Raw genomic sequence first — 14,096 nt, 5'->3', positions numbered from 1 at the left:
ATTGGCTCTGTTCATGGGCTGCAGCTGTGCTCCTCACCTGCAACCCCTCACATCCCTACGGGCTGCACTTCTTGCAGGAGAAAAAGCCATCTTTTTCACTCTGTCTTTCAAGAGTTACCTCTAGTGCAAATCAGGGAGGAAATGACAAGGTGGAAACTTGGAGAGATACGCTGGCTTTCTACTGAAATCAGCTACCTTAAAGGCTGGCTGCTGCGTTGCTACGTAGGAATAGAAAGGTGGCTTTTCTGGCTTGGACGAAGGGCTAGCTCCACCAGTCTCCTACCGAAGCAAGGTGCGCGGTGCTAAGCTTGGTTCAAAAAGCTCCGTAAATGCTCAGGCTTTAGCCCGAGCTGAGTTTCGCTTCGCCACCGCCGCATGCTAGGCGGTTACCGAGTCAGAGCGCCTTAGCGCCAGCTCAAGCACCTACATAAGCCCCGGGGTCAGCAGTGCAGACGTGCCCTGAGCTTCAGCTTGGGAATGACCCCGTGGGGCCAGCGGTGCGAGCGCTGGTTTGTAGGGAAGGCCGAGGACGCCTTCTTGTTATCTTCTAACCACCGCCGAGTGACTGCGGCCAGGCCGCCGCCGGAGCGCGCTTTTGGCCGCCTCCCTGCCAGGAAAACGCTAAGCGAGAGGCTGGAAGTCAAGAGTTGCGTGGCGGCGGCGCGCTGACCGGCGGCGGCGCGGGAAGGCGGCTGGCTGCCGGGGGCCACCTCGGGCCCGGTGGTGAGGTGCACGTGCCATGAGATGGAGCTGCTGCTCCGGGAAAGGCTCGTGGGGAGGCTGCCAGAGGCCCCGGGAAGGGTTGGCCCTCTTTCCCGCGAGTCACATGCCCGTCCCGCGCCGCGCCAAGGCTGGCGAGCCCCGAGCGGCCCTGACCTTGGCGTCTCGGGGCCGATCCCCCCTCCCCTTTTTTAGTTCACCCAGTGCGTTTTTGCACTCCGGGACGGGCCGAGCACGCGATTCCCTTTGTCTGGGGCTCCACACCTCCTTCTCTTTGCATCGCTGAGAGCCGGCCGACTCCTGCGCAATTCAAAAGCAAGCCGTGAGTCACTAGACCCGCGCGCTCGCCGAGGCAAAGCGTCTCAGGCGTTTCGCCGGCCCGCCTTATGAAATAACCTGTGCTCGGGGCACACCTCCTCGCCCTCGCCGTGCCCGCCGCCACCGCGGAGGGCCAGGCTCGCCGGGGCGCCCCGGCCCGGCGCCGCGCGCCGACACCGGCACGCCGTCCCCTCGCCCGGCCCTGCAGACCCGGCTCGCTCCCCGCTGGCGGCCGCCCAGCTCTTGCCGCACGGGTCTTTTTTTTTTTTTTTTTTTTTACATGCAGCGGTAACAAAAATATAAAGTTTCGCTGTTGCCAATAACCTGCCGGGGAAAGGGGGTGGAGGAAGGTTCACCCCCCCCCCCCCAACCGCGGCCCACCGCCGGCCGGCGTGAAATCGCAGTAGCGTGTGGGGCTGCCGCGCTGGGCTGCGTTGGGGTGGCGCCTTCCATCCCGGAGGGGGATTTCGGTGCCGCGCTGCTGCCCTGACCCCCCTCCTCCCGCCGCGTGTCTTTGCCCCGCAGGTGGCCGGCGGGTGCCTCCACGTGGTGCACCTCGGGCACGTGTGACCCCCCCCCAACCCCGGGGGCCCGGAGCGACGGCGGCGAGGCCTCGGCGTCCCAGGCGCGGGGACAGCGCTGCCCCGAGACCGCCGCGTCTCGCCCCAGCCGTGGCGGCGTGCAAAGACACATTTTGAACAAAAAAGATGAATTACGGGCCCCGCCGTGGCCGACTAACGCGACGCCGAAAGCTTCGTTTTTCTCCCTCGCGCGAAGTCTTCGGCTGCCCGGGAGGAGCGCTCTGCGGCCCCCGCGCGTCACGCCTCTGGAGGATCTCCGCTGGCAAAGCCGTCCGAGTCTCCGCTCCCGGCGCCGCGAGCCGTCCTGCTGAGATGCTCGCGGCTAGACGTCTTCGCTCGGGCTCCCCCCGTGAAAGAGCAGCCTCTCAGAGGCAGCGGCGTTGTTCTGAGGGCGCTCTCAGTTTTCATATCTAGCTGTATCACCTTGGTTGAATAACCATTATTTTGCCTTTTAAAAAAAAAAAAAAGAAAAAAGACACGGAGCCTCTTAAGCATCATCCCACTGGCGTCCAGATTTTAATCTGCGGCTTCTAACCGCTAAGGGGAAATGCACTGAGAAGGTAACTTAACCTGGTTCCTTGCTGGGGTCTTTTTTTTTCTGTTTTTTCCCTAACTGTTAAGAGAGAAGAGAGCCTTGTGGCGGGGCTTTCTCCCCACCGCTTGCTCTAGGGCGTCACGCCTGCGCGTACGCTTATTTTGTGCGCTGCTGTTTGTACGCGCGCGGGGCGAGTTTGAGCTTTCGGTCGGTAAAACCCAAAGCCGGCGCTTTTTTCCCCAAGTTGGGTTCGCTGTGAAGCGATTAGCGGGAATAAAGGGAGCAAAAATAAAAGCACTGTGTTAAGGGGAAAAAAGAAAAAACTATCAGAAATGTTTTATTAACCAAAAAAAAAAAAAAATCTGTGTTTAGCCAAGCGAAATATTTGCGCTCGCTGTTGGTCAGCCGTTTCCCCCCAAGAGCGCCCGAGCTGCCGCTGCGGAAAAATCCCCAGCTGATGGCGGCGCGCCGTTGGCCTCGGCGCCCTTCAGGCAGCAGGCTGGAGCGCGGCGTTTTGGTTTCTTCCCCCCCCCCTTCTCCCGGTTTGAGGAGCCCGAAACCCGCTACGACGCACGGGCTTCATACGCTCGATGGGGAAAACGAAAACGGAGCGCTTCGAAAGAGCGCGGCGTTTCTGCGGGCGCGACGGCCGGCTCCGGGGCCCCCTTCTCGCTTTGAGGGGAGCGCGCGTCGGCTACGCGCCGCGGAGTGGACTTCGATGTCTGGAAAGCGCAGCAGCGGGCCACGGCAATCGCTCGCTTGTTCTGCGCACGCGACGCTGAAGTGCGTTAAGCCCAGCGATTTTGCTGAATTGCGGCCATATTTCTGTCAGTCCAAGTGATGGTCTATATGAGGGATTAATCTGACACCAGACAGCGATTCTTAATCCTTAGGTATATCATAATCTATTTACTTTGCATGCTAAGAGGATTTCAGCTTAAAAATATACAGGAAGTGATACTACAAATGTACATAAGATCCAGAATGCCGTTTCCTAAAAATCTCAGTTTTTCATAAAATCCTTTTGCGGCTTTCTTGGAAAAGTCCTGTCTGTCCTGGAAAAGTGTTGACTAGGGATTTAACTGGAAATGGGCACATGGTTTTCTTTCTACTCAACCGTACGGCCGTTTTCACCCTCCTCCTTCCCTGCAGCTTTCTGTGCTTGAACATCAGCCATAAAAGCAAAGGTCTCCAGCATGGCAGGTTCCTCGTCCGCGAGTTGCACCGGGAGATTTTTATTGACGAAGTCAAAACAGGTTTTGACCCGATGTAGGATTTTATATGCATTAATTGCTACCCGTGTGCATGCGTTAGCAATGACTGGATAACGTAGAGGTCAGCGCAAGGAAAACCACCAGCGGCCGGGCGCAGCGACTCCTCGTCCCTCCGTAATCACCCGCCGTCCTTGCGCTGTGCCCCGAAGGGTGGCTGCAGAATAACCCTGGCAAGCCGTACGAGCGTCTACGTCTCCCAGAAACGCGGGACGTCGCAGCTTGCGCCTTCTCCTCCCGGCGCCTGATGCCACCTCGGCCGGCCGCAGAGCCGCTGCCCGCGGAGCAGCCGCGAGGCCGTCCACGTCGCCTTTCGGCTCAGCTCCGCCGGGCAGAAAGAAACCTGAGCCGGAGGGACTGAACGCAGAGCTTTCCGAGGTGGGAAACTCGTCGTCGAAGAGCAAATCCACCCGGGGCGGCGAGGAGCTCCTAAGCGCTTGGAGGTGCCCACCAGGCGCCAAGCACCACGGCCCCAGGGGGACGTTTGTGTCCTCCCGCCCCCCCTCCCCAACCAACCTCCCGGCCTTTGGCTCACGGGGGGGGGGAAAGGCAGCCCGTGCCTCCGGCGGGCGGCGGGGAGCAGCCGCCGCTTCGGCCGCCGGCGCGCTCGGCATCGCGTGCTGTTTTAGGAGGGACCCCAAAATAAACCAAACAAACAAAAAAAAAGCGCTGCAAGGGGTGTTTTAGCATTTCCCCCCCCCCCCTCCCTCCCCAAAACCCAGCCGAGGTGGCCGGAGGGGGCCGGGGCAGCCGGCCCCAGACCCAAACCCTGCGGCGGGCTCGCACCCCCCCCCCGCCTCAGCCGGCCCCGGCCCGCACGGAGGTACATGTGTGCCCCCCCCCCCGCGGGCAGCGCAAAGGGGCCGGGGGGGCTCGGCGGGGCGGGGACGGGGCGGCCGCCAGCAACCGCACGGGGGGCGGGGGGGGGCGGGGGGGGGCTGCAAAGAATTTAAAAAAACTAATAATAAAAGGGTGGGGGGGGGAATTGCCATGGTTAATTCATTCCCCCCCCCCCCGGCCGACGGGCGGGCTGCGGCCCCGGGACGCCCCCGCCGGCGCTTGGGGAGGGGGCGCCGAGCCGGCGCCCGCTTTGCCGTGACCGAGTAAGGGAAGAGCCGGCGCGGGGAGCCCGTGGCGGCCCCCCCCCACCCCGAGCACCCGCAAACTCGTTGCACACGCGCACACATCCCTCCCGCTCCTAGTGGGACCCCCCCGGGGAGCCCAACGGGCAGGAGGAAGAGGAAGGAGGACAGGACACCGCCGCGTTGATCAGTCTGGATTTATTGGGGGGGGGGGGGGCGGGCAGGGGCGGGGGGGGGTGGGCGCTGCCCTACAGCTCACCCGGCGGGCGCGGGGTTACGGCGGCAAAACCGCTGGAGCCCGGGGGGACCCGGGGCGCAGGGCAGTGCGCCGGGCGGGCGGCAGCACTGGGGCGCCGGCTCCCCTCCCCCCCCCCAAAAAAAACTTTTTTTCTTGCTTTTTTTCTTTTTCCTCTTTTATTTTTTTTATTTTTCCCCCCTAAAAGTTTGTTTTTGCTTTCGTTTTTTTTTTTTTCTTTTTTGGTTTGCAAACTGGATCTGGGTTGTGGCATCAGCCGCGCCACCCTTCCCTCCCCACGCAGCCAGGCTGCTCCCTTCGCCCGGCCCCGGGGCAGAGGCGGGATGGCCCGGCTGGCCGCCGCCACCGCGGCCGGCCTCGCACCGAGGAGGCAACACCAGGGACCCTCATCCCCCCCCCCCCCCCCCGCCAAAAAGAGTCACCTTTAGGGGAGGGGAAAAAAAAGAAAAAAGGTTTTTCCTTTTCTCTTTTAAAAGTTCCATTTCTCGCCTGTCAGACTCGGGACAAACGGCAACCCAACAGCATCAGCTAAAAATAATAATGGTCACTGGAACGGACCTAGTATTTACACAATTCCCGCCGCTTCCAGCGGCGAGAGGCTGTACAGTCCCGCGGGAAACGGCGGCCCCGGGGCCGACCGCCCCGCGCGCGGGCACCGGAGGGGGGACAGCAGGGGAGACACGCGGTTTTTCGTTTGGTTTTTTTTTGTTTGTTTTTTTTCATTTTCCTCTTTTTTTTGTTTTTTAAAGTCCTCTTCTGTTCCATTTAAAAAAAAAAAACAACAACAACAACCATACCAAACCCACCAGAGGGGCCAATCCTGGGGCGCGGGAAGCAAATAAATATCAGTGGAGAGAGAGCGGCAGGACCCCTCCGCCACCGCCTGCAGCCGGGGGTGCCGCGGGGCCGGGGCCGGGGCCAGGGTTGGTTTGGCTTTAACCATCATCATCATCATCACCGTTACGGAAAGGGGGGGGAGAGGGGAGGGGAGGCAGGAGCGGAGGCCGAGCCGGAGCGGCCGGCGTGGGGCCAGCCCCTCACAAGACCTGGAAGCGCCAGGACGCCTGGTCCTTGTAGTCGAGGCAGTCGGGGGAGTTGAAGTTGAGTTTCCAGGAGGCGGCGGCGGCGGCAGTGGGCTCCTTGTAGTCCAGGCAGTCGGAGGAGTTGAAGGGCAGCCCGGCGCCGCCGTAGCCCTGGTGGTGGTGGTGGTGATGGTGGTGGTGGTGGCCCGAGCTCTGGCTCAGCGGGTGGTGGTGGTGATGGTGGTGGCCCGACATGGAGGAGGGCCCCATGGGGCTGAGCTGGTGGGGGTGGTGGTGGGAGTGCATGGGCGCCAGGTAGGAGCCGCAATCCACGCCGCCGAAGTAGGACGAGGAGGGCGGCGCCGGGTAGCCTTGCCCGTAGCCCCCGCCTTGGCCGTAGGACACCGGGTAGGTGGCCGAGGAGGCGCCGGCCACCGAGCGCTGCATGCAGGAGGCGCCGCCGGGCGGCAGGGGCTCGGGCACCGTCACGGCCGAGGGCGCCGAGCCCGGCGAGATGGAGGCCGGGCTCCAGATGGACGAGGCCGGCGTGCTGAGCGAGGCGGCGGCGGCCGCCCCCGCCGGGGTGCCCAAGGCCGCCCCGGCGCCCGACGAGTTGGAGCTGGACGAGGAGGACGAGGCCGAGCTGGAGGCGGCCGGCGGCGTGAACTGCCCGCTGCTCTCCGAGCCCGAGCTCTCGCGGGCCGGCGACGACTTCTTCTTGGCCGGGCGGCTCTTGGCCCCGCCGCCGCTCTGCTGCTGCTGCCGGCACTTGGCCCGGCGGTTCTTGAACCAGACCTGGGGCAGGGAGACGGCGGGGCGGCTGTGAGCGCCGGGACCCCCCCCCCACCACCACCACCGTGCCCAGGCACCCACGCCCAGCCGCCAGCACCGCGCTGCCCCCCACCCCAGCCCAGCGCCCACCGGTACCTGCACGCGGGACTCGGGCAGGTTGATCTTGAGGGCCACCTCCTCGCGCATGAAGATGTCGGGGTAGCGGGTCTTGGCGAAGAGGGCCTCCAGCACGTCCAGCTGCGAGCGGGTGAAGGTGGTGCGCTCCCGCCGCTGCTTCCGCGGCGTGGCTGGGGGGGGGGGAGCGGGTCACGCCACCGGCCCGCGGGAACCAGCCCCAGCCGCCGCCGGGGGCCTGGCGAACATCTCCCCTCCCAAACCGCACTCCTCTCCCGCAGCCACCCCGGCCCACGGCGGGCAGCGGCGCCGACGGGAGCCGGGCCAGCAGCACGGGGACGGGGACAGGGACGGCGCAGGTCCGGCCCCGGTGGGAGCGAAAGGGAGATTTCGTTGTATTGAACTAAATCTCCATTTTTCTTTTTAGAAAAAGCCGTTTCTCCTTAAAAATCCCGGCGGGAACGAATGAGCGATGGGGAAAGGGGGTGGGGGGGGGAGGAATTCAACTGGGAGCAGTGCCCCTCTCCCGCCTCGCTCACCAGCCGGGCAGCCCCCCGCGGCACCCTCCCCGCCTCCGAACCCGCCCGCACGGGGGGGACTCACCCGGGTACCCCACGGAGGGATGCAGCAGGTCCATGGCGGGGCCCGTCAGCCCCAGCCCGTTCATGCCGTAAGGGGGCTGTTTAAGGTAAGACATCATGCTAAAAGCTGGGCAGGTTTCCTCCAGAGTACGGCGGCAAAAATAAAAACAAAACCAAACCAAAAATATTGGGGGAGAAGGGGGAAGGAAAAAAAAAAACCAACCACAAGGAGAACCCCCAGAAATGCCCCAAACACGGAGGCAAAAATAAAAAAAATTAAACTAACAATAATTAAAAAAAAATAGAAGAGCGAGCGAGCAAAACCGGTGCCAAAGGAGTTTTCTGTCGTTCCGTCCCGCCGCCACCGACGCGAGGTCCTCAAGCGATCGCCGGGCAAAGAAATAACAACAACAGTAACAATAATAACGAAAAAAAGAAAAGGAAAAAGAAAGTCAAAACGACGCCGAGGACGGGGAAACGAGGCGGCGGACGTCTTCTCGGCGGCGAGGCCGGCGCGCCTGGGGAGAGAGCGGAGAGCGGCGTCAGGGGCCGGCGGCTCCGCGGGCCGCGCAGGGGCCCGAGCGGGGGCGGGGGGGGACTGAAATTATTTCCCCCCCCTCCGCTTAGAGGAAGGCGAGTCGCCCGCAAGCACCGCGAGGCAGCAGCGCCCGGCGATGGGGAGAGATAAAGCAATTATTTAAAAAGATAATTGGATTAGGAGTCCAAAGGAGGTACCGGAGGAGGGAAGTATAATTAATTTAAAAGCGAGCAGACGGGGGACGTTTTAATTAGAAACGGCGAAGAGTTAAGGAGGGGGGGGGGAAAAAGGGGGCAAAGGGAGCGCGGAGGCAGCGCGGAGGCAGCGAGGCCGCGGGGGGCCAAAGGAAAGCGGCAGATAAGCGCGGAGGGAGGAAGGGGCGGGGAGGAGGCCGGGCTCCCCGCGCAGCCTCCGCGGCGGGCGGCGCAGGTGAGGCGGGCGGCGCCGTTGCGTAACTTCGCCGGGCCGCCAAGGGGGCGAGGGAAATAATAAAATAATAATAAGGAGAAGAACGAAACGGGATAAAAATATAAAGCGGCGCTGGGAAGGGGCCGCCCCGTCCCGCGCCGTCGGCGGGGGGCTGCGCGCGCGGGGCAGGGCGGAGCGGGGGCGCGCAGGGGAGGGGGGGGGCGCGCAGGGAGGAGGGGTGGGGGGGGAGGGGAGCGGTGCGGGGAGCCGCGCAGCGCAGCGCGTTACCTCGGCGTCGGGCGGCGCGGAGGGGCGAAGGGAGCCGCGGCCCGGCCGAGGATTGCGGCCCGCGGCGCGGCCCTACCCTTGTATGTGCGCGCCCGCCGCCTGCGTAACGAGCCCGGCGCCAATCCCCGGCCGCTCCGCGCCTGACTGACAGCCGCCGCGGGCCCGGCAGCGCCGCGCCGCGCTGCCTCCGCGCCCCCCCCCCTCCCCGCGCGCGCCGCGCTGCCCCGCGCTGCCCTCCCCGCCGGGGCTTTGCGGCCCGCGGGGACCCTGGCGCCCTCCCTTCTCCGCCCTCCCTCCCCTTTTTGGGGTGAGAAGAAGCCCCTCGCTTTCCTCCCCCCCCCTTTTTTTTTTGGGGGGGGGGAAGTTATGCGGAAAGTTGCACCTGGGAAAGTTGCGCGCGGCGGCTGGCGGCTGGCGGGGCGCTGCGCGGGCTCGGCCGGGCCGCGGACCTTCCGCCGGGCTCCGGGGCGCCGCTTCGGTCGCTCTCTCCAAATCGACTCCTTCTAATTGAAGCGGGAGCTGAAAGCGAGCTAATGTTCAAAGGCGCTGACCGCCGGCCCCAAGCGAACCCCGGGGGGGGTCGTTCCCCCCCTCTTTTCTTTTCTTTTCTTTTCTTTTCTTTTCTTTTCTTTTCTTTCTTTTTTTTCTTTTCTTTCTTTTCTTTTTTTTCTTTTCTTTTCTTTTTTTTCTTTTTTTTTCTTTTTTTCGGGCCGGGAGGGAGGCGAGAGGGGCCGGGGGGAGGTTCACCAGCTCCTCCGCTCGCCCACAGAAGTCAGCGGCACGGGCACTTCTCCCCGCAACAAAGGCGCCGCGGCCCATTCACAAAAAGGAGGAGGAGGAGGAGGAGGAAGGGCGGTGGGGGGGGGGGCAGCCCCCTCTCCCCGTTTGCCCCCCGTCCCGCCGGGGCAGTTTCCAGGCAGGGCCGCCCCCTTCTCTCTCCCCCCACCCCCCCGCTCCCGGTGCCTCCGCGCTCCCCCCCGCGCCCGGCGGAGCCCAGGTAGGTCCGCGGCGGCGGAGGGGGGGGGGGGGGGGACGCTCTGTCCCTCTCTGCCCTCCGCAGCCGCGGAGCCCTCGCACCGCCCTGCTCCAGCCCCGGACTTTTTTTTTTTTTCCCTCTCTTTTTTAAAATTGTAAGCGCGGCGGCCCAGCACTGCGCGGCCGCGCACGGCCCCGCGCATCCTCCCGCAAAGTTTTCACGGGGCGAAACTGCGCGGCGGCGGCAGCTCCGCGGGGGCGGCTGCAGCGGGCGGCGCAGCGGGCACCGCGCACCGCGCAGCCGGCGGCGGAGTTTGCCTCCTTCCCGCCGCCGCGTCGCCTCTGATTAAAAGGAAACGAAAAACTTTGGCTGTCGCTGCCTTCGTTGCTGCCGCCCAGGCGCGGCCGCGGCCCCCCGACCCCCCCCGCCGCCCGCGGCAGCGAGCTTGGCCAGGTAAAGAGGAAAGCGGCTGTCACGGTAAGAAAGAGTCGGCTTTTATTGAAAATTTTATATATGAGTCGGTATCGTAATAAATAAACAGAGAAGAGCTCCACAAAAAAAAGGACGAGGCGAGAGCGGGACACGCGTGGGGAAGGGGAGGGGAGGGGGCACGAGGACGACACGGACCCGAGCGGGGCGGAATAAATAGGCTCGGGGCTGGGGCTGGGGCTGGGGCCGGGGCCGGTGCGGAGCCGGCGGCGACGCCGGGCCTGGCGGCAATAAATAACGCGGAAAGCCGGCGCGGGGCAGCGCGGCCGGCGGATCCGCCGCCGCCTCCCCGGGCTCGTCGCAAACGGCGGCCCCGAAACGCTGCGCTTCTGCTCTACGCGCACGGAAACGTCCACCCGCCGCTGAAATAAAACACTGGTGAATACAGCACAGTTTAATAGTAACTGGGTCGGATCTGACCTAACTAGAAAATGTAGGTAGCTTATTAAGTATTACATATGGCAGGACTAGATGAAACCATTCCCAAGGATTGGGTTTTTTTTTGTTGTTGTTTTCCTATTTCCCCCTCTCTAATCCTATTACGACAAAAAAAAAAAAAAGTATTTATTTCCAAACTCAGCCCTCCTCCAGCTACAGAACAGACTTTTCCCCCGCTTCTGCCGCCGGCATCGCCGGCACGAGCGGCCTCGGGGCGAGCCCGTCCCCGTCCCCGTCCCCAGCCGCGGCCGCCGGGAGCGAACCAGCCAGCGCGAACGCAAACCAAACAACAACCGAGCGGGGCCCGGCGCAGCCCTACATCTGGCCTAAGAAAAATGGAAAAGAAGTTTGAAATTTTTTTTTTTTGTCAAAACACCTTTTTTTTTTTCTCCCCCCCCCCTTCCAGTCTCATGTCAACATTTTTTTAAAAACGTAGGAAAGAGCCGCGCTGCAGTTTTCGCCGCTGCTGCGGGAAGGCCGCTCACTGGAGGACGCATTTCTCTTCCTTCTTGGCCATCTTGCCTTTGTTTTGCTCCAGGGTCCTCTCCAAATGCTCGTCCTCTTCCTCGGCCCTGCAAGAGAAGCGGCGAGGCGCGGTGAGGGGATGCGCGCTCGCCCCGGCCCCGGCCCCGGCCCAAACTTCCCGCGCGGGGCCGGGAACTCCCCCCCCCCCCCCCCCCCCCGCGCCCACTCACTGCTTCTCCTGGGCGTCCAGGTCCCTGACCAGCGCGTCCCGTTTGTTAACGAGCAGAACGAGTTCGTCCAGCAAGAGCTGCTCTCGCCTCTTCTGCGCTTCGGTCTTCTGCCAGTCTGAGGGAACAAGGGCACCGGTGAGACGCCGCTCGGCGGCCCGCGGCGGCTGCCCTCCTCCGGCCGCGCCGCCGCCCATCGACTTTGGGGGGTTCTTATTAGTATTAATAGTATGACTGTTATCCCCCCACCTCCCCGGACGGGCCCGGCTGCGCGCCCGGGGGCAGATTTTTGCCCCCTTTCCCCCCCGCCCCGGGGAAGGAAACGGCGTCTCCCCGCCCGCTGCGCGCCGCCTGCTTCGCAGTGACTTTACAAGCAGGTATCGCCGCGCGAGCGTCGCCCCTTTTCAAGCAGAAAACACACTCGCTGCCCGGCAGCACAGGGCCCCTCTCGCCGCCGCCGCCGCTCCGTTTCCCGAGGGGTTTTCTCGCGGCCGGGCCGGGCCGGGCCCGCGGCCGCCAGCCGTGAGGGCTTGTCGCTGTCAGTCAAGCGCCAGCCCTTCCCCGCCTCCCTCGTTAAGAAGGTAAACAATGAAAAGCGGCCGAAGTAGATGATGAGGGAGATAGCAGAACAAATGAGGGGCAGGAGGGAAAGAGGACACTGGCTTTAAAAAATAAAAATAAAATAAAAAATAAACAAACAAACAACAAGTCCCGTTTCCCCCCCCCCCCCGCCCCGCCACCCCCGAGCCGCCGGCTCCGGCGCTGAACTCCCCCGAAAGCGCCGGGGAGCGAGCGCGCAGCCCTGCCGGCTCCCTCCATTGCCCTGGGCGATCCCGTTAAAACTCCCAGGGCCGCTGCTCATTCAGATAAGCCAGACAATGCGCACCGCTGGTTACCATGTGAATCTTCGCAAGCCCCACAAGAATGCGGTGGCTCAAATCCGTCCCCGTCCCCCCCCCCCCCCCCCGCCGCCCCCCGACCCCCCCCTGCACAGCAAAACGCATTCAAGGCAGCAAACCGCTCGGAAGCTTTCTGCGAGCGAGTGCTGCTAGAGGCAATGCAGCCTGCTGCTGACAAATTAAAAATTAGATGCAGCATCATGCAAGAAGAGGCTGGAAGAGCGAGCGAGAAGGCAGGAAGGGGCCGCGGCCGCGCTGCCCACGGCGGCGACGCGCCCACTCGCGAGGCGCCAACGCGCGCGGCGGCGGCGCTTCCCGAGCGGCAGAGCAGCGGCCGCTCCTCGCGGGACGCGGTGGGCAAGGGGGCTGCTTCTCCCCCACCGCTGCTCAGGAAATGATTTATTTCCCCCCTCCCGCCCCGCAGGTGCGTACGCAGCAGAGCAGAATCTATTAACCAAAATGACTGGAAATCAGAGCGGTTTCACTTGCGGCAGAAGCTTCTTTAAGTTGGGACCCGCCGCGTTTCGGTGCTAGTTTTCAGCGCGGTCTTTGCGTTTCCGCTGCTGTTGGTTTGCCCTTCTGCTCGTTCGGGGGAAAGGATCCTTCCATTCGGCCCGCTTAAAAATACGTGCTTTGCACCTCCCAAATTCAGAGCAGGGGCCTCCCAAAATCTTACCATTTTACACATACAAATCAAGCAAGGAGCACGGGCAGTGGACTCCCGGCACGACAAAACCGTCTTGCAAACGGCAGCAGCAACGACCCGAGCAGACACAAGGAGAAGCGCAAAGCAGAGATTTGCCGGGCTGTTTGCTCCCTGGCCCAACTCTTGGGCTAACTTTTCTCTGCTTCTGCTAATAACGGGGCCGACAGTCAGTCTCTCCTGCACCCTCCGGCACGCAAAGCTCTAGATGAAAGGGACCTGCCAACCACCGTCACTGCACGGACTCGAGCTAAGATTTTGCAATTTTGACCGTTTTCACTTAGTTGGAAAAAATCTTATTTTTAAAGCCGCTTTTTCCCCCCCCTTCACCCCTATTTCAGCGGCAATTTCAGCAAACACTAGTCAAAATATTTCACTACAGGTCTCGCTCAGTCCTTTAGCGCTATTTTTCCTCCGCTAAGTTCCCTTCTAAGAGATACAAGTTTTGTTGCCCCGTCTTGTAGCGCTGTGGGGTAAATAACATCGTATTAGGACTTAATGCGCTGGGAACAAAACCGGGGGGGGGGGGGAGTTTGGTTGCGGCAATTGCTCATTAGTAGGCTTTGAAATGTGCCATGGAAAAACCTCCTAGCAGACGTACTCGTTTGTATTTTTACTTTGTTTCTTAGAGAAAGGGAATAACATCTCCCCCTTGCCCCCCTGAAATAAATACCACCAAGTAGCAATTTGTTAAAAGAGCAGCACAAAGGGTTTGAATAATATTTCATATGCCATTACCCCGAAAGTTTATTTTATCCAACAAAATACTAACAGGCAGCACTTTGAGGAAGGACCCAAGCATCCCTATATTTAAAGAGCAACTGCGTTGCAGTTTGATTCCTACCTGTTGTGCCTTTTAAGACAGGATTACCTACAACACCTGTCACATAGAGTTACCAACGCTGACTACAGCTCTGGGAAGCTACAATATAGGCTATGATTAATTTGAAGATTTCAGAATAATACTGTTATGAAAGCTACACTCTGGACAAAAATAGGATTAAGCTCTGAGGCTGTATGTGAGCTAAAAGTGTTGGAAGGTAAAGCCACCGCGCCACCACTTGCGACGCGCAGTTTAAAATGACATAGTTTGCTAAATTCCCGTTAAAGTAAAAATGCGTTCAATTATTCATCTTCATTGACTTCGCATTGTCTTTTTTTTTTTTTTTTCTCCCCCCCCTTCTCCTTGCTTAAACTGATAATTACTTGGAGAAAACGGGGCAGGCTGTTCCCGGAGAAGCGCTTTAATAGAAACGGTCTAAAGTTCTCGCGGTGAAACCTTCCGCCTCGCCACCATAATAAATAAGCCCAGCACTTTGATGAAAATTAACACTAGTTTTGTAAAGAGCACATTGGGGGATTGCAGTCAAGCCTTATCTTTAGTTCCAGTCAA

The 14,096-nt window shown here is 61.5% G+C and overlaps 3 protein-coding genes across 33 annotated transcripts in view; 1 reads left to right on the top strand and 2 right to left on the bottom strand.

Annotated features, from left to right (window-relative positions):
- WDPCP (WD repeat containing planar cell polarity effector) overlaps nt 1-2,464 on the top strand; it is a 154,924-nt gene extending 152,460 nt beyond the window's left edge. For 2 of the 4 annotated variants that reach the window (XM_068940629.1, XM_068940630.1), the window contains one exon: nt 1,564-2,115. In XM_068940629.1, coding sequence (XP_068796730.1) covers nt 1,564-1,608 — 45 coding nt within the window. In that variant the 3' untranslated portion in view covers nt 1,609-2,115. Of the gene's footprint in view, nt 1-1,563 lie in introns of all 4 variants that reach the window. The other 2 variants (XR_011140577.1, XM_068940628.1) reach the window with 2 other exon arrangements.
- A 3,044-nt stretch (nt 2,465-5,508) lies between these two features.
- On the bottom strand, nt 5,509-8,590 carry OTX1 (orthodenticle homeobox 1). The gene is made up of 4 exons (XM_068936533.1): nt 8,507-8,590; nt 7,295-7,790; nt 6,713-6,864; nt 5,509-6,580 (listed from the first exon to the last, which is right to left on the bottom strand). Exons 2-4 carry the CDS (start codon nt 7,389-7,391, stop codon nt 5,801-5,803), a joined length of 1,029 nt encoding a protein of 342 aa, XP_068792634.1. The 5' UTR covers nt 7,392-7,790; nt 8,507-8,590; the 3' UTR covers nt 5,509-5,800.
- Nucleotides 8,591-9,954: 1,364 nt separating this feature from the next.
- EHBP1 (EH domain binding protein 1) overlaps nt 9,955-14,096 on the bottom strand; it is a 283,064-nt gene continuing 278,922 nt past the window's right edge. For all 28 annotated transcript variants that reach the window (XM_068940596.1, XM_068940595.1, XM_068940601.1 and 25 more), the window contains 2 exons: nt 11,105-11,219; nt 9,955-10,981 (listed from right to left, as the gene is read on the bottom strand). In XM_068940596.1, the coding sequence (XP_068796697.1) occupies nt 10,891-10,981; nt 11,105-11,219 (206 nt within the window). In that variant the 3' untranslated portion in view covers nt 9,955-10,890. The remainder of the gene's footprint in view (nt 10,982-11,104; nt 11,220-14,096) is intronic.

The sequence above is a fragment of the Struthio camelus genome, chromosome 3 (genome assembly GCF_040807025.1).
Source record: "Struthio camelus isolate bStrCam1 chromosome 3, bStrCam1.hap1, whole genome shotgun sequence".
In the NCBI taxonomy this organism is placed as follows: Eukaryota; Metazoa; Chordata; class Aves; order Struthioniformes; family Struthionidae; genus Struthio; species Struthio camelus.
This window is presented reverse-complemented; position numbering and strand designations above follow the sequence as displayed.